The following is a 23951-nucleotide window of genomic DNA, read 5'->3' as shown; positions in this document are numbered from 1 at the left end:
AGGGGGACTATTTCTCTGCAGTGGAAGAGCACTGGGGCTAAACAACACAGCAGCGATCCCATTCCAGAACCTGCAGTTTAGTAATCTGAAAAAAAAAAAATGTTTTAAAACCAATTATAATTATTTTTGTTAAAAGTGTACTATTATTATTCTTTATTTAATAGTGTATCATTTATTGATTTTATATATATATTTTAGTTGTTATTATCACTTATTTAACCCTTTGCTGATGAAGTGGAAGAGACAGCGAGCACCCACAGCAGAGATGGTGAATGACTTGGATAATTATTTAAAGTTTGTTGTATTTTTTTTCCCCTTTTTTTTTGCTAAGGCACTTTCAGACTTGCTAAGAGGACCTCGCTTTGGCCGCGCGGTTTTTAATGCAGTTTCAACAGGGATCTTTAGGTTGCGTTCTGTTTGTTTGCTTGCTCGCTTGGGGTTTTGTTTGTTTGTTTGTTTGTTTGTTTGTTTGTTTGTTTGTTTTCCCCGCAGCGACCGAGCCCGCCCGTCCCCGCGGTCCCCTGCGCTCCCGGCCGCGCCGCCGCACTCCCCGCTCCCGGCCGCCGCCTACAGCTCCCAGGATCCCTCTGGAAGCGCCGGCCGTCCCTCCCCGCCTGCCAGCCCTTGTTGTTTGAAAAGGCTCCGCGGAGTTTCGGGGGGAGCCGCGGCGCTCGGGGCGGCGCTGGGCGGGGGCAGGCGGAGCCGGCAGGGGCGGCACCGGGGAAAAGGGGGCTCGGGGGGCACACGGCGCCGTGAATTCCAGGGAAAAGCCGGGCAGGGAGCGGACCCAGCCCCGGGGCCAGACCCTCGCCCCGCCACTCCCCGCGGAGGGGAAGGCGAGGAAGGGAAAGCGGGAGTGCTGCCGATCCCCTCCTCCCGGCGCAGGGGGAGGAGGAAGAAGGGGAAGGAGCGAGCCGGGAGCCGCGGCGGCCGGCGCGGAGCTCGGCGGGGAGCGAAGCCCCTCGGCCCTGCCCGGCGGGAGGGTCCCGGCGGCGCGGGGCGGTGCCACGGGCGCGGGGCGGTGGCTGGATCCTGGATCCTGCCCCGGGACGCCCAAGTTGCGGCGGGGCGGCGGCCGCCCCTGTCGTCTCTCCCGATGTCCGTGTGACTCGGCGGCGAGGAGGAGGAGGAGGAGGAGGCAGGGGGAACCCTCCCGCCTCAGCCCCGCTCCGCTCCGCTCCGGCGGGCTGTTGTGCGAGAGAGACAGACAGACAGACACACACACACCCCGCGCCCCGTCCCGCCCCTCGCCCCGCAGCCCCGGGAGGCCGGGCCGGGCGCGGTGCTGCCGCCGATCGCGGCTCCCTCGGCCAGGCCGGCCCGGGCGCCGCTGCCGTGTCCGCTGCCTGAGGAGGAGAAGGAGCAGGAGGCGGAGGGAGCGCCCCGGCGGGCAGCGGCGCAGCCATGAGCGGCGGGGAGGTGGTCTGCTCGGGCTGGCTCCGAAAGTCCCCGCCGGAGAAGAAGTTGAAACGCTACGTGAGTGCCCTCTCCCAGTCGCGGGCCGCGCTCCTCCTCACTCCCTCTCTCCCTCCCTCTCTCCCTCCCTGCCCCGCTTCTCTCCCGCCGGAGCTCCGCGCTCGCCTCCCGCTCCCGCCGGCCCGGCCCGGCCTCCCCGCGCGGTCCCTCCCGGCCGGGCCCGGACGAGCCGCCCTCCCGGCCGCCTCCCCGTTCCAGCCGGGACTTCTGCACTTCCCCAGGCGTGCCGCTTCCCCAGCCTTTATTCCCCCTCTTCTTTTATTCCTACTTCCTTTCTTTTTATTCTTTTAAGTTTTTTATTTTTTATTTTTTTTTTCTCCTTAAAAAAAGGGGCGCCGAGCGGTCAGATGTTTCAGCCCAGCTTTTATCGCCTTTCCAAGGGAGTCGGGAGAGGGAGGGGGCGGAGTTTTCCCCTCTTCCCTCTGGGTCCGGGCTCGGTATATATGGATTTTTAAACGTAAACACTTGCCGTCCCGGAGCCGGTGCCCGATCCCAAGGAGGGCGGGGGTGCCCCGGTTCCGCGCCGCTCCCGGCGGGATCGCACCGGGGGCTGCTGGCCCGCGGGCGGCGGGAGCCGGAGATGCCCCGGGAGCGCTCCCGCCGGGGCGGGGGGAGCTCAGCCCTTCTCTCCGCACCGGGAAAAAAAGAGGAGAGAGTTGTGAGAGAAGCGCCCGTGTGTTTCCCGAAGTTGTTGCCGCTGTTGCTCGGCAGTGGCTGCGCTCGCCGGGGCTGCGGCGGAGCGGACACCGCGCTGCTGGCGAGAAAATGGAGCGCGTTTGCTGAGCGGGCAGATTCCGTGACAGGGCACAGCGGAGCTGCGGGGCCGCCGGGGAGGCTGTCAGGTCACGTAGGAGGGATGGGTGATGCCAGGAGTCATCGCTGCTGCCTGAGCCCTTTCCCATTGGCACCTGGCTTGTTTCGCGGCATCTGTGTAATTGGGACAAAATGTTGGGCTTTTTTTTTTTTTTTTTTTTCCTCCTCTCTGTCTTCTTCCCCCCCCCCCCCCCCCTTTTCTTAAAGCAGCTAAACTTCAGATTTCTTTGAGAATCTGTGAATACAGATCTTAACGTGACCATGCAGCTTCTTCTCAAAGAATTGTTCTGGGCGATTTTTTTAAATGCCAGGAAATTTGTGAAATGAGACTCTATTTAAATAAAAAAACAATATTTGGGGTAGGCGATTCTCTGGTTCCCAGTGTCAGAAATCCTGTTTGTGCAAAGAAAAGAGAACATCCTGATGGGTCACAGCAGGGTTCTACTTCCCCGCTGAATTGGACGTGGACTGTATTTTTGGCCGATTCTCCATGTCTGTGTGTGTGTATTCACAGGATGCCTCTTTACCAATGTGTAGGAATTAAGAGAAGTATTTCTGTTTTTCAAAACTCTTAATAAATATTCAGCTCAAACTCTAAATCCCATGAAGGTTGCCCTCTGTAAATGGACAGTTTGCCCTCCTAAATTGATCTCATAAATCAGTCTCTAAATATGCCAACTTTTTTGCATGTAGCTGCCCCTTCAGTGTATTTATAGCTCCACTTCCATACCAGAACCTTTGAGGGGAAAACCCTGACTACAGCACTGGTCAAGTGCTTCCCTGTCCTAAAGAGGTAATTCCTTAATTTTCACTTGGAAGGGGGAGCTGCTTTTAGAGTGGGCAGAGTATCAGGGTGATAATATGGCAAGCTTATGTTAGCATGATTTGGTTTAACATCACCACGCGTTGTAGGCCGTAAGGTCGCGAGTTTAAATCTTACATTTTTGACTCTTTTCTGCTTGTGTGAATGAGAAGGACTTAAAGTAAAATTCCTCCTGTTTGTCTGCAGTGCCTGATCTGTTGCAGGCTGAAGGCTGACGCTCCCTTCAAAGACCTAAGAGTGACCTTGACATTACGGTCGCCGTCTTCGAGCAAACAAAAAGTTGACGTACTTAAGACGATGAACTTTAGCTGAGTGCACTGGCAGGAGGAAAGCTGGCTTGTGCTCCCTGTAATTCTATGCTTAAGGGAAGGCACAGCAGAGAGCTGCCTTTTCCAAAGCCCTCTTTTATGGTGGTGGTATTTCAAGGGGCTGCAGCACCAGATGAAAAGATGGGAAAGCGATTTCAGTGGGAAACTGCTTTTCTGCAACGCATACTTTTCACACGTATATATGGAAAATTGTAACTTCGCGCTCTATTAGGTTTTGCATGCAAGTGTTGGGGCAAACCCAGGTTACCATCTGGGAGTGGAGATAAAAAGCATGAAATTGCAGTCAAATATGGTTTAGTTCTTAGGAAGGGTGAAAAGGAGCGCTTTGAAGCTAGTACACAGACATATGTTTCACAGGGACTTCAATTCTTAGTTTGAAACAGTTGGACGTGATATTAAAGCTAGCTTATACTCATTTCGAGGCTAAAAAAACTAAAAATCCTCCAACCAACCCTGTCCTGCAGGTGGAATAATCAGATTTCCTTGAGTGTATGCCTGAGTGCCATCAATGCCTGTTTCCCCTCTTAAGAGTTCTGTTCTCGTGCCTTTTTCGTGTGTTTTTGCTATGGAATTAATGTTCTGACAGCCACTGGCACCTGCTGTCAGTTTCCTGGAGATGGTGTTTGGAACAGTTTGTTTGTGGGAATAGGCTGGTCATTTCCAGCAGCAGATCTCTGAGGAAAGTACAGATAACTTTTGGTGCTAGCTGGGGGTCCAAGACATGGATTTAGCAGAGGATAAGAAAAAGGAAGCTGGGGCTAAATCCTGCACAGCTCTCCACAGCCTATCCTGTGGTTTCACAAGTACATGAAAGAACTTGTTTGTGCAGAGATGAAGGACTGCTCAATTTCACAGCTTCTGCTATCTTCTTGTATATTTTTCTTTCTTCCCTTGTCCCATTGCCTTCAACTTTGCAAAGGTTTATATGCTCACTTTAACTTGCTTTGATTTTTCTGTCCCCTCATTTTTAAAAGATGTGATTGGAAAGCCCCTTTCTCCCCATCTGTCCATTAAGATGTGATAGTAAACCTTGGCTTCGTGGTTTTCTGCTGCGCTGCAGTTCTGCTGTGCACGTGCCAGTTAAAATAGCTGATGCTTTGTGGTGGCAGCACAGAGGTTTTTTACTGCCATTGTGCTAGGAAACCACCAGATATTTAAACACAGCTGTCCTTGGGAAAGCAAGGAAGGAAAGCTTGAGGGAGTAGGAATAAGTCTTAAATTCTCTCCTAGAATGACTGTGCTTTTGTCTGGGGTAGGCTAGGGCTCAGTAGGACACCTGGATGTGCTTTAAATCAGCATCTCAGCATTGATGGTTGGTTTATGGAACCAGTTTGGAGAAAGTCTACTGATGTGGTATAATAATTCCCAGTATTCTGAGGGAATCTCATCAGTGCATATGAGTATCTCAAAGTTTGGTGCCACGAGGTCAATGCCAGATAAATTTCAGCGATGCTCAGTGACAGGATGAGGAGCAATGGTCATAAACTAAAAACACTGGAAGTTTCACCTTAACATGAGGAAGAACTTCTTCACACTGAGGGTGGCAGAGCACTGGAACAGGCTGACTGTGGAGGTCATGGACTGTCCCTCTCTGGAGACATTCCAAAAGCCACCTGCATGTGTTCCTGTGCCACCTGCTCCAGGTGATCCTGCCTTGGCAGGGAGTTGGACTGGATGAACTCCAGAGGTGCTTTCCAACCCTAACTGTTCTGTGAGTCTAATAAGTCCTACTTAGAAATACATTTTATTGGATAAAAGGTAAAACGCCATCAAAAATACTCTTTGTAGACCTAACACTTTTTGGGATAAATGGGTTCAGATTTTTTGTATCTAACAGACTTCCCCTTTCTTCTTACAGCTAATAAGATGATTTTTGAAAATAAATTAAGAAACCTTAATTTTTATGTAGTATGCCTAAAAATTCTGTGATTATTTGACTATTCCTATTGCTAGTTCATTAAGTTACTTAAAAGCAAGGAGTTTAAAAAGGAGAAATGGACTTGATCTCCCTAGAATGTAAGGGGCACTGATATGATTCAGGCAAGGCTACAGATAGCATCCTCTTATTTTCTAATCTTTTCAGTTGTAGACAGTGACTAAAAAAGTGCCAGATTATTAAGTTAGTTATTGATGTTTAAAGTAGAGGCTCAGACAGCACAGGTGCAGAAGTGGAATATTTTGCTGTGGTTTTGTTTGCTGATTGCTCTTTGGCACTAATCACATAGGTGCATCTTCTGTCTTGAGTGATACTTAAATGTGCTAAGATATGTAATGGGGCAAAGAAATGTTATACTCAGCAGAATAGTTGTAACTTGGTAAAAGCTGCAGTGCCTGACCAAGGCCCTTTTTCTGGAAGACACCTGTTTGTGTAAAATTTTTTTTTTTTGTGATCTTTCATCAGCACAGTGAGCAAATTTAAGAAGCTGGTTGGTTTACAGGAAAAAAAAGCCGAACCATGGTGAGCTTGTCTGACATCATTCAGTGCTGTCTCCGTGGAACTGGGTCAAGTTAAGTTAACTCAGGACAGATGAGTATCATCAAGTAACATTATGTGACGTCTTTTGTATTCTAAACTTGATTGTGCTTGTGCTGCTCAAGAAGTTGCTGAAGACTTGAGGATGTTCAGGCAGGAAACCTGCTTTCTGGGAGCAAGCCTGACCCTCCCCTTCTGCTGGGCACTGGTCAGAAAAGAGCAGTTTGACTTTTGATCCTTTCAAAGATGGGTTAGTAAACCTTAAGCCGTGGAGTTGAAAGCGTGACTAAACACAGTGTTTTGTTGATTATAGGAGGAAGTTGAGTTGTTTTGTGTGCCAGCTGAAGATGCTGATATAATCTTGGGTATGACTTTATGGCTGGAGCTACGGCCTGAGCTTGCTGCTGGGGTGTAAGGCTCGCTTGAGGAGCATGGAACTCATTATACAAGAATTTGTCATCTTTGACAGGACAGCTGGCGTTGACTTTGCTGCCAAAGCTGCAGCACTCTTAGTGCCTGACCTATGGTGCATGCTCTGAATTAACTCCCAGAAGTGGGTTGCAGAGAGTAAGAGCAGGCAGCAGCATATAAAACAGATTAAAAAGTCTAATGTGTGCATAGTAAGATTATATTTATATTTCACTAGTTATTTTAAATTTTATGTAGTTTACGGTACTATTAATTTAAGCATTTCTGAGGCTGGGGGGTCAGATGGTACCTGAACCACTTGAATTTTTTTTTTCCTTGGTGTAGATAGGAAAATTGGAGACCTAATTAACAGAAGTTGTCCTGTTCCTCTTGAAATGCAGGTGAACTACTGGACATATGAAATAAGCCAGATATTCTAAATATGTCAAATGGTGTGAAAAATTTTTCCTAACAGCTGTGAAACAACTCTTAATTTGAGAACACAGTACCTGAGAAATGAAGGAACAATCAAATTCTGACTTTTTGTGATATTGAAGATGGTTCTCAGTTGGACGCAAAGCAATTTATGGATGCCTTTTCACTATTGCTCCTGTGTTTTGATAAGTCTGTTAATGAGATTTGGTGCAGCTAATCACAGGGGATTACAGTTCAATGAGAAACTAACAGGGAGCAGGGAGAGGAAGTGGGAAAACAAACCAGTGTCTGGCACTTTGTTGATGCTGCATAGTGGCCACTCTTCCATGTATGTACAGAGTCTTGCAGCATTGAAATTAAGTAACATATGTGCTAAGCAGAGGAAATAATGAAATACCATGATTTTAATTTCCAATTATATACAGATGAACTTGTTTTGCATGCCTTTTAGTCAATCATCAGCCCAAAGCAGCTGTGTGAATTGACAATTGGATAAATTGAGAAAAGAATATTTTATTGGACAATAAAGCTTAGACTGTCAAAATGAGCATCAATTCTAGAAACCTTTGGTAGAGCAGGTAACTCTTTTGGCTGAGAGGTAATTCTTGGTATTCAAGAGTGGCTGATTTAGAGAGAGAAGGAAGTGACAAACAGAACTGTTTCTAGTGTCCTTTTCTCTCCCTCTTTAAGTTTTAAGAATCTTGGAACGATGGTTTGGTCACTTCTGAAGTATGTTTTATTTTTGTCTTTTTTGACATAGCTTTTGGATCACATTATTAGAATCAAATGCACTCTTCTGTGGACATTTAGAAAACATTTACTCCCCATTAAATTTTACTGATGGCTTTGATAGAAATGTTGGTTAAAAAGTGAAAGAAACGCCAGTGATTCAAAATGTAGTAAATTTAGAGAAGAGGATAAACTTGTGGATTGTAGATGGCTCTGGCTTGGGTATCTTATACTTCTTTAGTCGTTCTCTCACCTTTTCCTAGTCTAAAAGTAGATACCACTGAACTATATTGGGTGAAATATTTTCTTAAATCATGAAGGGGAGTATAGCTGGTGAGGTGCAAGTTTTGTTTTGCTAGAGCTAAGATTCACCTCATTTTTTCATTCTCACTTTTGCCGTTTTGCAGTGACAGACTTCTTGAGACCTTTTCAAAATTACCTTAATGTTTTCTGTGCTTCAGTGAGTAATCATTTTATTGCCAATAGAAGCATGTTCAACTGTTGCAATTTCATTGCAGTATTTCATTAGGAGGGACAAACCTTATGTCTTGCAAATTACTTGAGCAAGCAGGGAGAAAGATCACACAGAAAGGGATAATCTTGTCAAGGCAGGTAAGTGTTGTGTACAGGTGAATATTGTAGTATAGAGTAATTTGCTACTGTTTTAGGGACTCTAATGTGAATTCAGCACCTTATGTGTACAAGCAATTAGCTCTAAAGGAGCACTATGTATTTCTTTCTTTTTTCCTTTCTATTTTGTTTTTGGGAAGGATAAGGGCAGGATTCTGCCATCTCCCAACTGTTTATTTTCAATTCCTCCTTTATCAATTCTTGATTAGGCTTTTGCATTGGTTCTTTTATGAATTCTCTGGCTTGTTTGCTTTAGGAAAAGTGTTCATAGTTGCACGAAGAACATTAGCTTTGTAAGTATTGTTCAGTGCAATATGCTACTTGTATTTGTGAACCTTTTGGTTTTTTTGAAAGAAAAGCACCCCTGGCTTCCAATAAAAGGTTACGTAGTATGTTTTTTGTACTTGTGTTTGCTTCCAGCTGTTGACAAAGGTTTTGTTTCTCACGCTGAACTTCTGAAGCTCTTTGAAACATGCCACAGTGCTTTTAGTTGTAAGAAGTACTCTTATGTTACGTAGTATCTGACTGTCTCCTTAGCAGTATCCAGCGGGGAAATGTTTACAAGGTAACTTTCTGTGAGATGAAAGAGACTGAATTCCCTGTTGAACTCACTAACCATCTTTTTCTTGCTGTGTTTTTGTTTTTTTTAACTGAGAAGAAGGTATATATCTAATTGCTTTTTATGCCCCAAAATTACAAGTTTATGATTAAACTACCTAAGGTTATGGTGACACATTTTTCTTCCTTTTTTTTTTTTTTTTTTCTTGGTAAATGGCAAATGGGTTATTTGGAGTTGTCTCTCTTGGAACTGGTGGCACAGCAACATGTAATTAAAAAGGTCAGGCAGCTATGCCCATATGGCTTGTGTATTATTATATATAATATCTGTGCATAATACAAACAATTCTGTTTAAAAACATACCTGGAGAAAGAGGCGATGCTTCAGCTAGGACGCTGTGCCAAGATCCAGCCTGTCTCTTCAGAGAGCCGAGTTTAAGCCCCACATCAAGAAGTGAATTAAATGAAAAACTTCAGCTCCTTTTTATTTTGTACAGCAATTTCTTGGCAGACTGATTTAAGAACGACGACGCTGTTTCAGGAGCCGTGCTTGTTCTTTTGTCTGAGAATTTCTAGGAAGCCAGAAGAAAGCTTTTCCCTTTCTGTGTTTTTTAAAAGGAGCTCATTTTTACTTTCTGCTACGGTCTGGCTATCCCGGATGACAAACCTTGATGGGATTGCTGTGCAGGCCAGTGGCTGGGGGTGGTGGCCAGGCATTGGGATAACCTTGCCTAGCAGGAGGAAAGCAACCTCGTCCTTTTGCCTGGTGACATTTGGGTTTATAAAGTCTGCTGCTTTAGAAGTGAAAACAACGCCAGATAAACCCTTCGTGGCAGTGGAGATAGTGGCTGTCACAAAGTAAATCTGCTTCCCCACCCACTTCCCAGCACAGCCAGCCTTGGGGCAGGGTGATGGCAGATGTGCTCCCTCCTTCCTCCTGGGTAAGCCTGTCTCCACCCTGGGAGGAGGAATGTGATGGGTTTCAGTGGAGCAGGCCAGCAGGCTCCTCTCTCTGGGGCTACACCAGGCTCTTCTGTGTTCCTGCCTCAAAGGAAAAAGGGGGAAAAGAAAAACAACACCAAATTAGACTTTGGTTTATTTTTCTATGTTGTCTGGGGTTTGGGATTTAAAAGCAAAATAAACCCTCTGTAGGTGTTTATTGCTGACAGTAGGAGTTTGCTGGATTAGATTTGGGGTATGGGATAAGAATACAGGAAGCTCTTCAAACACTGTATGTACCCCTGCCTTCAAATAGACATTTGATGCAATCAACACATAAGAATTACAGTGCTTTTGGGAGGGGTATTAAAAGGGTAAATACACAAATGATACCAGATGAGAAATGGATTTTGAGTTTCAAAATTGAATGAAACCCATTTCTTAAAAAAAAAAATAAATAAAAAGCAGTTCTGAAAATTATGTGTCAGTTTGTCATTTTCCCTTTGTATGAAGAATAACTGCACTGAGTCACGTAATGTGTTAGACAAATGTTCCCATTCACACTTAATGCATGTTTCTGTTACGGTTTTCTGACGTTTGTGTTTCCATGTAGATCCTTAAACAGGATTGGATGTAGTGGAGAAGCTGCACCTGGTTTTGGGATGGTGCAGGGAGAATTGCTGCTTTATAAGGAATGCTTTTTGAAACCAGTCATGAGTCCATATACAGAATTTAACAAACATTTTAAGAAATGCATATACATATCTGTGATCCTTAAAAATAGGGCAAAACACTGACAGCAAGTGTGTCCCTTTGCAGTAAACACTGAAAAGTGAGGAATTTATAAGGAAAGAGGTGGTGGGGATAATTTATTTGATGTCTCTAATGGTTATTTTAAGGATTGGTATATGTTTGTTTCATCATTAAACAAGCAAGAAAGGGAATGTCAGAGTAATGTATGAACTTGATGTGAATTGACAATTTGTCCTTGCATTGTTTAATTTTAAATAAAAAAGGGGGGGCAGGGAGAAAGAAGGGAGTGTTTGGAGTGCAGTTTGAAACAGAAGAGGCTGGTGTTTTCCAGGACAAATGAGGCAGTGGAATGCTCTGCCATGTGGCATCCACACTGGGAATGCAGGAGATTCCAGGGAGGCTTGGAGAGAATCCCCCATCTGTAAACATGAACACTTGGAGGTCTGGGCTGTGATAAGAGGAAACTTGTAAAATGTCCTGTTGTAACTGGTTCCTTTGGTTCACTTGTGTGATCCAGTCTTTTCCTAGTTCTGCTGGTGTGCAGGAAGAGCCAGAGGTAGGCTGTGAGCCTGATGCCATCTGGCAGTTCTGCTTTCCTAGAAAGTAGTGGTCTATATGAACTTAATTTGAGATTTAAGCCACAAACTGACAAAAACTTTTCGCTTTTGAATCTATTACTTGTTACATAATTCTGTGATTTCTTTTGGTGCTCTTCATTAAAAAAATGCTTTTTCTTTCAATTGCATGTTACACTGGGCAATGTGCTCATGGTGGCATTAGATAAACTTGTTGTTTACAAAATCCTTCCCTGTTGCTAAGGGAGATAACTTCAATAAGTGCAAGAGTAGGGATGTCAATAAGTCTGTCTTCCCAAATCTTGCATGTCCTGGTGCATTTCCATTCACTGTTTGTATGCAATTATTGCTGAAATTATTTGCATCATGCTGTGTGAGTAAGTTTTTCAGTCTAATGGCTTGTTACTCAGTGTGAAATAATGCCCTCAAAGCTGAGGTCATGTCACGCTCTTGGTTATGACCTATCTAATGCAGTTGTCTGTGTGCACAAATGGAGTTAAACTGCATAAGCTTCTCAGCACTATGAGAAATAACTAAAATGACTCTTCACTACCAAAGGTCTGTCAGCAGAGAGGACACACTTGTATTCACTCAGGAGTCAGTCATTACTAAAATAAAACCTGTCTTTTCTTTCCTGGAGGTTTGCAGTGGGGAAGGGAGAAATGGGGCAGGGGGAAGGTCTAAACTGAAGAGCAGCATACAAGTGACTCATTAGTGTAAACTGGGAAACTTAACCCTGGTTTCATCCCAGGGTAATTTTGTCCCAGGACAAGTAACTACAGAGTTTTCTGCTAGTGTGTACTTCAGTGCTAAGTTAATTCGCAGTTCTTAGAATTTTGCCTTCATCTGATGGTTCTGTCGGTTTGTGAATCTCTGCAGCACCAGGGGAAAAAAAAAAAAAAGAGCAGGAATTTTTTGTCTGATTTATAAAGAGAATGACAGGAAGATCTTTACTGATAATAGAGTGGAGGCACCACTATCATTAAATAAATTTGAGAGTATTCTTTGGTGGGGTTTTCTTACAGTACAGCCATAACTCACTGTGATACAAATCTGCTTGTTTGCTGTTTTAGCCTTGGAACGAGCATGTTAATAATGCAGATCATTATTGCAGTTGAAGAAACTTTAAACTTCTGCTGGGATCTAACTGTGGATGGGAGGTGCAAAGTCATAAGCAGCACTGCTGAGATTGCTTCCAACAACTGCTGGGAAGGCAGTGCTATTCCCATCGGGGTGCTTCTCCTGCCTTCTGCTTACGGGAAGAGGTTTTCCTATCAGTTTCTGCAGCCAGCATTGGACAGAGCTGGAGAATGAGCACTTCGATCCTTTGCTTCAGGTAGTTGTTGTTTAAAGGGAAGGCAAATGGAATGCTCCTCTGAAATCTCAGTTGGCTTAAAATAAGGAATAAGGAAAACTGTGATCTGTCCTTTCCAACTGGGCAACTGAGCTGGACAGATGTTTCTTACTCAGTGCTGAGGAGGAAAGTCCCTGGCTAGGGGCTCTAGAATGAGGGTTAAAAGGTGAAGGAATCCTTTGGGGGCCTCCTGCTGCAATGATGGCTTCAGCCCTGCACAAGTGGGAGCAAAGATACAAAACTTGTGCCTCTTCATCCTTTCCTCCTCCTCCTCCTCCTTCTTCCTCTCATTGCAACTACTTTGTGTTTATTTTCCTACTTTTAAATTGCATAATTTAGTCCTTCCTGTCACTTCCTAATGTCTGAATCATAGGTAGCTCTTCCTGCCTGCAGTAAACAAACATTTTACTCCTGGCACCTTTCCAAACATGGAGATTGTGTTTATGAATGTGGAGGGGGTCCCTCTGGCAGTGTGCTTGGGAAGCTAATTCCCTTGTGTACAGGCTGGGTAAGCTGCTTACTGCGTGCTTCTGTGGCCAGCTGATTTCCTTGTCTTTCCAATCTCCCAAACTGGTGGAGCTGATCAGGCCAAGCAGGTGAGTGGTAGTGGATGATAAAAGCAGAGCATGAGCAGTGGGCTGTGAGCTCCTGCAGGTAATAACAGTAGCGAGGAGATTGCCTCAGGTCTTGCTGCTGTTGGTGGTGCCCCTTGGCTCTCACACATTGCATGTAGGTACAGTGCTGAGATAGACAATGTGGGTCGTCTAACTTGGGGGAAACACTGCCTGGTCTAACGCTCAGGCTTTGCTCATTTTTTGGATTCTTTCACTGCAATGCAAGAAGATAACACAGGATACTTTGGAGCATGTGTCAGCCTCCATCAGCCTGCTGTGTATCTGAGACCACACTTGTAAAAGCTGCAAAATAAGTGTGTGTCATCCTCAGTTTTCGTGTTATTACTTCTCTTTCTTAGCTTTGAAAATTCTTTTTTATTTTTTAATTGACTGTGACTCCAGAATGATGCAGAGAAGACACAGCTAACACCCATGGAGTCTCCCCACCTCTCCCGTTGCATTTGCACTCTCTTTATTGTCCTTGATGAAGAAAATTCATCTTGAATCATCATAGATCAGCCTCACACTGTGTTGAGGTCTACAGCTCCTGCACTGCATGTGGAACTGTTAAATGGACTTCACTTGGTGAGCAGAGACAGCAGAGGAAAGATCCGGTCTTTGTCTTGGCAGCTCTGCACTTGTACCTTCCTACCAATCTGTGCCTCCTCACTTCCCTCTCTGGTTCTTACTACTAAGATGCAAGAAGGTGAGAATAAGTTAAATATGTTTAGGATAGATTAGATGAGGTAAGAACACCCTTAATATTGTGCTGATTTAATTGTGCTTTCATGTAAAAGATAAAGAGATCGCCTTTTTCTTAAGTTGTGACTTACCCTGACTTTTCTGACAGTGTTGTGTAATGCATGGGAAGAGCATATTCTCTATGCAGATTATCTAAAAAACCTACCAAAACCATTCTGCAGGTTGTGCCAATAAGAAAAAGCAGCAGAATGTTACCCTAGCCTGGTTTAGTACCACTCTCAGAAAACACAATTGAAACAAAAGAACCCTGATATTATGTGCCATAGGAATGCCTCTTGCTCCATTTTGTTCTGGCTGAGGCTGCATATGCAAGGCTTTCCCTTGTGCCATTTTTTCTCATGCAGTCAGTAAATTAATAGATGAAGTTGCTCAGAAAGATAGGGTTGAGAGACTTTGGACCTGAGAGCTTGTTTTAGTTGTGGTTGGGTTGGATAGCCTTTTTGTCATCATTGCCTACTTGCACTGTTTGCCTGCGTGTAATGAAAGAATTTACATTTTATTTCACAATAGTGAAATAAAAGTTTTCCTATGGTTGGGGTTGAAATGAGTTTTCTGAATGTGGAGTATGAAAGTAATTTTTTGGGGGGGTGTAATTCGGGTAATGTACCTTTGTACATACTAGGGAATTGGAAAGAAAGTATTGTGATAGAAGACAGCATCCTCTAAATCATATAGTTCAGTCTAAAATCGTGGCAACCTCTTTCATAATCATACTGTACCATGTGGAAACAATTACATGAAAATATTTTTATCTGTTTGCTACATGCATTTTGGAATTCTTGACTCTTAATAGTACATATTCAAATAAATGCCATGTTAAATAATGTAGAAAATACTTATGTGTCCTTTCTGTACTGTGTGGTGAAAGTTTTGCTGAATCAGTAGCAAAAATGTAAGGGCTGGGTCCTGTAATTATAGTATTATAGGGCCTGTCTATTATTGTCTTTAAAGCTTGTAATATAAAGTGTTTTGGTTAGAATGAAGATAACACTGACCAAAGTACAATGAAACCCAATTTTGCAGTCATTTGCATTACTTTGTCTTGTAATGTTCCACAGTAGTATTTTATCAGTTCTAGTCAATAAACATCACAGTGGTGTGCAAATCTTTCCATTGGAATTTGAGGTTATTAAATTATATTCTTGCATTGAATTTCAGTGATTGCATTATTGTCATTCATCTGAGGCGAAGACAATCTTGCCTTCTCAGAGGATGTTGGGCTTTTTATTTCTTTAAGAATACATAAGTAGTATTAAAATGAAATCTGATGGAGTGTTGTATGAGTTTTAGCAACTTGCTTCTGAGTTGCTTGTGAAATTTCAGTAAGTCTCATTGTAAAGTGCAGATATTTCTCTAGGCAGTTGAACTATGCAGCCTTAAGTTGCTATTAAACACCTCTATAGTTTTATGAAAAAAATCATGCCAAGCTTTATACCAAAACTTGTGACTGTGGAGAGATGTAAGCCAAGAAAATGGTTGAGACTATAGTAGAAACATGCTTTCCCATGAAATAAAATCCAGGGATGTAGCCACTGTAATTGTGCAATAAATTATCATAAATGTGATGTCATAGTCTCTGCAACTTTCTGAAGGGGTAGTCTGATTTTGAAATCAACCAAGCAGTGAATAACAAGCCTCTGAATTGGCCGAGACAACAGCAGGCAAGTCTGCATCATTTGGGGGAAGCAGTCATCTCCTTAGTGAATTAAACTATTTCAAAATAGAACTTGTTGGCTCAATGTGTTAAGCTTGGCTTTTCATGAAGAAGTGCAGCATCCAACACTGATTAATTATTTTTTTTATAACAGATCCCTAATCTGGAGGCTACACCGTTAAAAAGAGACTGATTGGAAGAGAGTTCATGGAGACTATTAAATGTTACTCTTCTGAACTGCACTTTTTCTCTGCTAGCATTCAAACATTCTTATTCACCTGTAGGAAAAGGTCCCCAGATGCAGATGGGATTGCAGGACTGAGCTTTTGATTTACGAGGACAATTTCACAAGGGTGAAATTACCTAAGGGTGTATCGTGAAGATTAGACAGAACCCAGCAAATCTTTAAGATTTCAATGGCGTAACACAGAAAGTTTGTTTGGGGTAATTATTGTATGTGATAACAAGGACATGTTGCTTGAACTGTAGCTCTGTTAGTCATGTGTTATTGTAACTTTAAAAAAAGTAGGAGAGTTCTCAAAGTTTATGTGTCTTGGTTAAAAATTAAGTATTGTTTATGAAATTATTTAAAAGATACTGAGTTGAAGTTCAATTGAGTGTGGTAAAACTTACCTCAAGGTACAAATAAGCATATATTTTTAAATGTAATAGAGCAAAATTTATGTTTTTCAGTGATTACCAGAACCTCTTGGTGTATGTATATATATGTAGAGTAATTAAAGCAGTTCAAGCACCTTAGAAATTAGTGATGTGCCAACAAAATGTATCTCTGTGCCTTCCTAGTAAGAAATAGGAAAATCTGCATAAAACCTCGGCTCCTGTGTCCTTCAGGTAAAAACGGGGGTAAATAAATAAGTCTTGCAGTGTGCCTAGAAGATTATCTATGAGGGGTCAGCTGGAGCAAAATTTGGGGCCAAGAGTCTTCTCAGAAGGTGAAGCCTTGGCTTTAACCCGGCTCAGTCTTTCCAGGTGACTTTTGCAGATGCCTGCAGGTGACCTTTTCCAAGCTGGTACTCATTTATTCTCTTTCTTTTTTTTCCCCTTTTCACCTTCATTCACTTTGGAAGCAATCAAAAACTCCTTGCTTGAGCTCTTGTATTTAACCTTGTTACATAGTAACCTGCTACTCTTGTAACTTAATTAATGTCTTTCCTGAAAGGTAGTAGTATTTTTTCTTTATTTCCTTTTCCTTTTGGTCTCACTTTCCCTTGAAGATCTGCAGCTTCTGTGTCAGCTTGTACCTGTTCATCTTTGCTCTGCCTTGCCATTGATCTGTCCATGGATGGCTCCTCATGCTCACTCTGTGTAAACTCTGCATCAATACACACAATCTCTCTGCTCCTAAATGCTGCCTTTTCTCAGACTTGGCTTCTGTGTGCTACTGCCCCTAATGTTTTGCTACCAAATTAAGTGTATTTTCTGTTTTCTTGGAAGTTGTCTTTGCAGCTGACATCTCTGTTCCTTTAACATATGCCCAATCTATTCCTGATGTTAAGTCTTTGCCACTAGAGTTGCCCATTCCAGGAATTTGTAGATGGCCTTGCCCACATTCACCATTGGCTGGGCAGACATTTTCCAGACAGAGCCAACTATAGCTGATGGCTTTTTTTTTTTTTTTTTTTTTTTGTGTCAGGCTTGCAATTCATATTTTTGGACTCATTAAGTTTGAAAAAAACCTCCGAGATCATGGAGTTCAACAGTTTAACCAGTACTGCCACCTCCACCACTAAACTGTGTCCCTAAGGATCACATCTGTAGGGGTTTTGAGCTCTTCCAGGAATGCTGGTTCTGTCGCTTCCCTGAGCAGTCTTTTCCAGTGCTTGATCACTTTCCATAAAGAAATTTTTTCTAATACCCAATCTAAACCTCTCCTGGCACTACTTGAGACCATTTCCTCTTCTGCTATTTCTTGTTAATTTGTAGAAGAGACCAACCTCACCTCACTACAGCCTCGGTTCAGGGAATTGCAGCTAGCAATAAAGTCCTCCCCGAGCCTTATATATTATTATTTTTCCTGTCTGCTCTAGCAGATTTATATCTGGTTTTAAACTCTGTGCTAAGTTTGGGATTAAGTGATAAAACTATTTTCTGAACTATTAGAACTAGAGGGTGTTTTTTTCCCTTCTGTTCTCAATCAAGACTGATTTCTTCTATTATGTGTACAAAGGATTTGTGTGGTAATTCTATTCACTTGTGTATTTTTGTGCACTGCTCTTATGTCTATACAGGGGGAAGGAACTACGTACAAATTTTTCAGAGGATTTAATGGTGGAAAACATCTTTCTCTGCTTGAAAATCATTTAGCAGGCTTTACATGTAATTGCTCTTTTTTCAGTCTAATCTGGGCAGATTAAGAGATTCCGTTGTAGTTTGGACTTTGCTCATATGGAGATCCATGAAGGCCAAAATGGCTTGAATTTATGCCTAGGAACAATTGACAGAATAGAGACTGGTGAGCATGGGAATTATCTCTGCTCTTTTGGGAGTGCTGCCAAGATAAGCTGCTCTCCTCTGTATCAGCTGTAAAGTTTCTTTGTGGTCATCCTTCAGTAAAGCCCCAAATAGAGTGCATGATTCGAATTCCACTGAGATATAAAAGCAAACACAAATATGAAAGCTGACCCCTGAAGGAATGCAATTTTGACTATAAAGCCAAATTTTCTTTCATTTGATGATCTCACTACCCTAATAATAAAATAATTAGTTTTTTAAAATTTTATTTTTAATATAACTAAACCTGAAGGCAATGGAATTCACAACATTCATTCCCTCATCTGAATGGGGTAGAAAGCTTTGGAGTCTTCAGGTGCTTTAACAGCATCAGTCATGTCTTCCCTGGACTGTGCCTCTATCAGATACTTTTCTCCCAAACTGTGCCAGGCAAGTCTGAAGTGATTTGGAGCTGGAAGATACATTTACAGTGGTGACATGGCCACTGGGACTACTGCTTTCTATTTTCACAAGTCTTGGAGGAATTCTCTGAGAATGATGTGTGACAAAGGAGAATTAATTATTGTTCACAGGAGATAAGCCCTGTACCCTATGTGCCACCCCTTCCAGCTCAGAATATTCTGTGATTTGATGATGTAATCCAATCCTGTTGCTGTCCAAGAGGAAATCAAGGCAGGATCAAGGTGACAGATGAAGGCACTGAGGGCTGTTGCTGGTTGAGCTAAAACTGACCAGGCTGCATGTTTTGAGTTTTGCAATGACCCTGATTGGGGGAAGAAGATAGAGCTGTCTTCATATCGATGGGAAAGCAAGTTGGAAGTGGTCCAGACCTGTTTGTGCACTCTCCAATTGTTCTGCTGCATCAATCTGTGCCAAGTATTCCTGGAAGGGGAGTCCAGGAGGGGGGTGGTGAAAGGTGATGACTTATTATTTTCTGATCTTGCTAACCTGCAGTGTTCTTAATGGGAATAACTGGAAATGAAGAGGCTACTCAGGTGTAATGAGGTTTAACTAATGTAACCAATGTTTCAACTTGTTCTACTGCATGTTTGCTCTAAGGCTTGTTTACGTATTGTATAAGCCAAACTCGCCTGTCTTGTTGGGTGAGTGTGGTAAAGTCTGCAGAGCTACGTGAATGTACTGTAATATCTTACATAGCACTAACAAAATATGCCCCTGTGCTGTGACACACTAATGGCACATGAAATCTCTGTGCTTTTCAGACACACCTCAGAATGATGATAGCAGTTTTTTGCAGATTGTGGGAAATCAGGAGCACTCAAAAAAAAAAAAAGTACCGTAATTGCAGCCTTTTGTATTAAAAAAAATAAATCAAGGGACCTCAGCTCCCGACAAAGGCAAATGGGAGTTGCAGATTTTCTTATTGATGATCTTCTGGATTGCTCTGAAATGTAGTGAAAATGTGTTGATGGACAGTTTGTATCAAGTGAGGTGACTTATTTTTCTAAACCCCTTTCCCAGGCTCACTGCCTTATTGGTCTTCTGGTGACCTTTTGGAGTTCATCACAAGAACATTTTTGGTATTTCATATAATATAGCTACTATGAACAGCTGCTTTCTCTGAGAAGATCTAGTGTAATAAGAATGTAGTAGTCATTGTGCATAACACTTCCAATGCTAAGGAAAATTTGATTTTTCTCTTGGACTAAACTTCATGAGTTAATGCAAAGCAAAATCTAGGAAAGAATTTTCCAAGTGAGCCAGTTAATCAGAGCTACTGTAAGTTGATCACTATTGTGCTGAACAGAAAAACATTAATTAGTCTGGTTGTGAACCAAGTTCTGTAGTTAATACATTTTTTTTGCCAGTTTTGTTCATGAGAACAGCTTCAGCTATAGAATCAGGTTCTGTTGTAAAAATTTGGGGCTTTGATGTCTAGAATTGCTTTTTGTTGTCCCTTTTGAACATTAGTATGTAATATTTGTTTGTCTCTAAGAATCTGAAGTTTCTCAAAAGAGTTGACATTTCCCTCCAGAGAGTTATTCAGAATTGTTATCTAGATGAAGTATTTAATTATAATCCATTGATTTAATGACCCTTGTAGAAAAATGTTTTGATAGAATAGAAATATTTAATTATTATTTCTGTCACAGTAAAAATTATATATTTTAATTTTAACATGAAAGCAATAATAAAATTTAATCAGAAAACTAAAAATACAACTTCACTGAAGCAATGCACTTCCAGATTTTTTTTTTCTTCTGCTCTTTCCACTCTCCCAAAAGGGTGGAAGGAAATGTAGCTTCATAATCTTTGATTTTCCTGACTTTTTCTATTTTGATAGCCTTCCTAATGTGCTTATCATAGTTTGCTTGGGATGGATTGTTCAGAGTTTCTGAGGGTAACTTTAAGTGGAGGTAGTGAGCATATATTTATGTATAGTTTACCATGTAGCTTGTGTTCCAATATTTCTGAGCAGTTATCTCACCTCCATCATCTGTGTTACAGGAAGAAGGTTTGTGCAAAATGCTGGTTTTATAACAGGAGAGGCCATGACCCATAGTGATTTTTATCTGGAAATAGTAGCTAGAAGGGAAGATGTTCCCTCATTTGAAACTTTGCAGTAGTTTGGTTTTTTGGTGGTTTTTGGTTTTTTTTTCTTTCATTGTTTGAATTTTCAGTCCAATTATTTTGTGTGCCATGTAAGGAACTGTCGCCTTGAGACTATAGTGATGCTAGCCCAGTGTGTGGGTACCATAGGGATGAAAATTTGGCTTTCCCTGGGATTCAGAGGTGCTGATGGAGCCAGGAAGGGGCATGGAGCACTGTGAAGGCGTTGGACTTGACAACTGTATCTCACTGTCTGACATTCCTGTGTGTTGAGAAACCTACAGGCAGAAGCTCAGCCTTGAAGTAAAGGAAATTGTGACTGGTAAATTTTAAACTTACTCTGGAGTAGAACAGATTTATCTAGCAAACTGGAGATAGTAGAGGAATTCCTTGCTGCTGTTATTGCCTTAAACTGAGAGGATGCAGAGAAGAATTGAGTAATGTGGGTTGCATGCACTGTGGGTGATTGGATGGCCTTATATATTTACATTTGACTTATTATAGTATAGTCATTCTTCTTCGTCTTCTAAAATTAGCAAAGCGCAGCACAATTATAATACTTTCATGCTTCGGGATAAGCTTTGCATTTCATTAGTTCATTGGTTCTTATTTATGCTATGTCAGTTCAGGAAGAAAAATGTTAAACTGGAATAACTTGTTCTGAAAGTTCAGTACAAGTGTGTGCTTTCTTCATCTCCAGTTTTAAATCTCCCACCTCTTGTGTTAATGTGAGAGTCTGCCTGCCTGTCCTCTCTGCTGAGTTGTAGACATCACCACGGAGCAGCATCAAAGACATTTATTTGCTTTCAAATACGTGCGTGCATTTGATGAGAAGTTTTTAGTTGACACCCCACTGAATCCTCCTTTTATTTTTTTTTTTTTCCTCCTCCCCCACGCAAATATTTTTAGGACAAGATTTACTGGTAAAAATAGCAACAGGTTAGAGGCACCTTGCTTTAGCTTGGTTATGCTTCTCGTTAGAGACTGGTGTTTGTGCCTGTCTGTGCCTTTGTCACCCAGAGGCCACCATGCTGTGAGTGGCCACTTTTTCTTCTAAGTCAGGGCCAGAGCCTTCAGCAACAGTGGTTTATAACTGGTTGGTAAGGAGCTTTGCTCAGAAATGTGAGGGCAGCTTTTCTTCTCCCCCTCAACCCTGCGAGGTGTAGGGCTGGAAGCTGCTCCCTGCCCTGCTGTGGGGCTCTGTCTTACTCCATGCACAGCTTTCCAAGGAGACCACCCAAGTGTGTCTGATGTCCCCAAGGAACTCCCAGAAGTTCCTGCCCCTCTGCTGTGCTTGTGCACCTTGCGGGGTTTCTCCCACCTGGGCTGGAAGCTGGTGGGAGCGGAGATGCCCGTGTTCCTATGGGAAGCCAGGCTGTCGTGTTCATCTTCCTCGAGCGCCACTTTAAAGTAAGGAACAAGGAGTGCACCCTCTTTAGAGATCACAGCCTTGCAGTATTTTTACGGATGCTTTGAAAGGCAAAAGAGCGCTGGGCCGGGTTAGCCGGCAGAGGAATGGATGTGGCAGCCGGGACAGAGCTGGGAGGATGAGGCACTCAGCAGTCACATTTCCCCTCCTCCTCTGACCGGCTGCACAGGCTGCAGTGAAAGGACACTTGCCCTTACACCACTCCTCAGGGTGCAGCCACGTTCTTCATCTCGGGTGTCTTTCCTTGCAGGTGATGTTCATGGAAATGGCTTTTCTCACCACGCGTTTTTCTTGCTCACAGGCTTCTCCGTGACCTTGCAGTGAAGTCATAAAAGCTTGAATCTTTGCTATCGCAGTCCTTGCCATAGCAACATGCGTCATAGCCGAATAATTATTTATTTAATGGGTTTAATTATGAAAACTGGGAAAGGCGCTTACGAAAACTGGATCAGGTAGGGGAAAAAAAAGCAGTAGTTTTCAAGTAAAAACAAAAAGCAGCAACGCTTTCATGATACCTGAGACAGGAATAAGTTAAGTACTGCAGCCTTAGTTTTAACTACTTTACTTTCTTCCCTGTCTGCCTTTTCCTCCTTTGTAATTGTTTTTTCTTGTTCACTGTGCAAAAACAGTGCAGCTGCTTCAGTGTCCCCCCCTGCCATTTACAAACCTATAAATACACTTCCTTTGTCATGTTGTTCCTTAAAAGCTTCACTTCCAGATAGCTTTGCTATTTAAAATCTTCCATCTTTCAATTTCATGCTATCATGTAAAAAATAATTAGGAAGCCTGAAATCAAATGCTCTTTTTCAGTCTTTAAATTTCAGATTGTCTACAGCTTTCACTCCGTATGTTCAGAAATCAGTGTTTCTATTCACAAGCTTTCTCAGAAAGAACCATCTACAGGAATAAAATTTAAAGTATTTAAGAACATAATAGCACATTCGTAGAGTAGAGAAACTATATATTTTTTATAACAATGACTGCTACGCTCTGGAGAATTTCCTCATTTATTCTTATCAGTATATACACCAAAAGTTACATGATCTGCAGCACCTGGTGGACTGATCTCTGATTAGTAGTTCTTTTTCCTTCATTCATGAGGCAAGAATGAAATGAGACAAATAGCTTTATTCATTCCATTTCAAACTTACTGACATGTAGGGAATCTTTCAATTTAGATTGACAGAGAATTCAATAACCATAGCAGAAAAATACCTGGACTGGAAAGGGCAGAGATGCCCTTTCCTTGTCTCTGCTTTCAGGCTGCACTGGAGTCTTGAATGAGAGTGGGAGCAAATGGAGTGGGAATATCAGAGCAGGTTTCGGCGGTTCAGGATTTTATAGATGGTTCTTGCCACAAATACACTGAAGGCACATTGCGAAATATGACTTGGTGACAGAGCAATGAATTGTTAATCCAGGATGGGGCTAGAATTTCAGATTTGTGAGCTTTTGGCATGGAGAGAAGGGTGGGGTTTTGGAAGGAAATTCATTTGTTGGATCGTGATATAAAATGCAAAGACTTTTGACTGCATAGCTCAAAAAATAACTTGGAACAACTTTTACTGGAGTCAGAAGCCATCATTAGTGAATATTCCTGCTCAGGCCTAATGCTTGGAAGCAGAATTTCCTTTTTTTGTTGTGTGTGTTTGTTTTTTCTGGGATTTTTCTTGGGGTTTTTTTCAGTGCTGAAAAGTGAAACTTTATGTGTTGGTGTGCTGGCTGACTTAAATGCTCTTACTTGCTATGTAGGAAAAGGAGACATCCACTCCCCTGCTGCCTGCAGAGAGCTTTGTGGGACATAATCTTTCTTTTTTTCCATGGAAAATTACTTTTTTTGCATTTTATTCCACAGATGTGATGCAAGACTGTGTACAGGATTCATGGGCTGATAACACTGTTGGAGAAAAGTCTTGCTTTAATAGTTCCATTCTTGTTGTATCTTCTCAGCTGCCCACAAAAGTCTGCATTTTGGAATTGCAATGAGGGAGTGCCTTAGACTTGGGAGCTATTTTGTTGCATTGCTCTTCACAAGAGGAATCAGCAAAACCCTTTTGGATTAAAAACAGGAAAGAAAAAAGGGGAAAAGGCAGTCCTAAAAGCAGACTGTGAGTTCTCGCTGGTCCAAATGCTGTGTGAATGATAGATATATTT

At 42.4% G+C, this 23951-nt stretch overlaps 1 protein-coding gene across 2 annotated transcripts in view; it reads left to right on the top strand.

Annotated features, from left to right (window-relative positions):
- Nucleotides 1–1320: 1320 nt before the first annotated feature.
- GAB1 (GRB2 associated binding protein 1) overlaps nt 1321–23951 on the top strand; it is a 94959-nt gene continuing 72328 nt past the window's right edge. The window contains exon 1 of one of the 2 annotated variants that reach the window (XM_014878967.2): nt 1321–1476. In XM_014878967.2, the coding sequence (XP_014734453.1) occupies nt 1405–1476 (72 nt within the window). In that variant the 5' untranslated portion in view covers nt 1321–1404. The remainder of the gene's footprint in view (nt 1477–23951) is intronic. The other variant, XM_014878971.2, reaches the window with a different exon arrangement.

This window comes from Sturnus vulgaris, chromosome 4, assembly GCF_052056855.1.
Source record: "Sturnus vulgaris isolate bStuVul1 chromosome 4, bStuVul1.hap1, whole genome shotgun sequence".
NCBI classification, from domain to species: domain Eukaryota; kingdom Metazoa; phylum Chordata; class Aves; order Passeriformes; family Sturnidae; genus Sturnus; species Sturnus vulgaris.
This window is presented reverse-complemented; position numbering and strand designations above follow the sequence as displayed.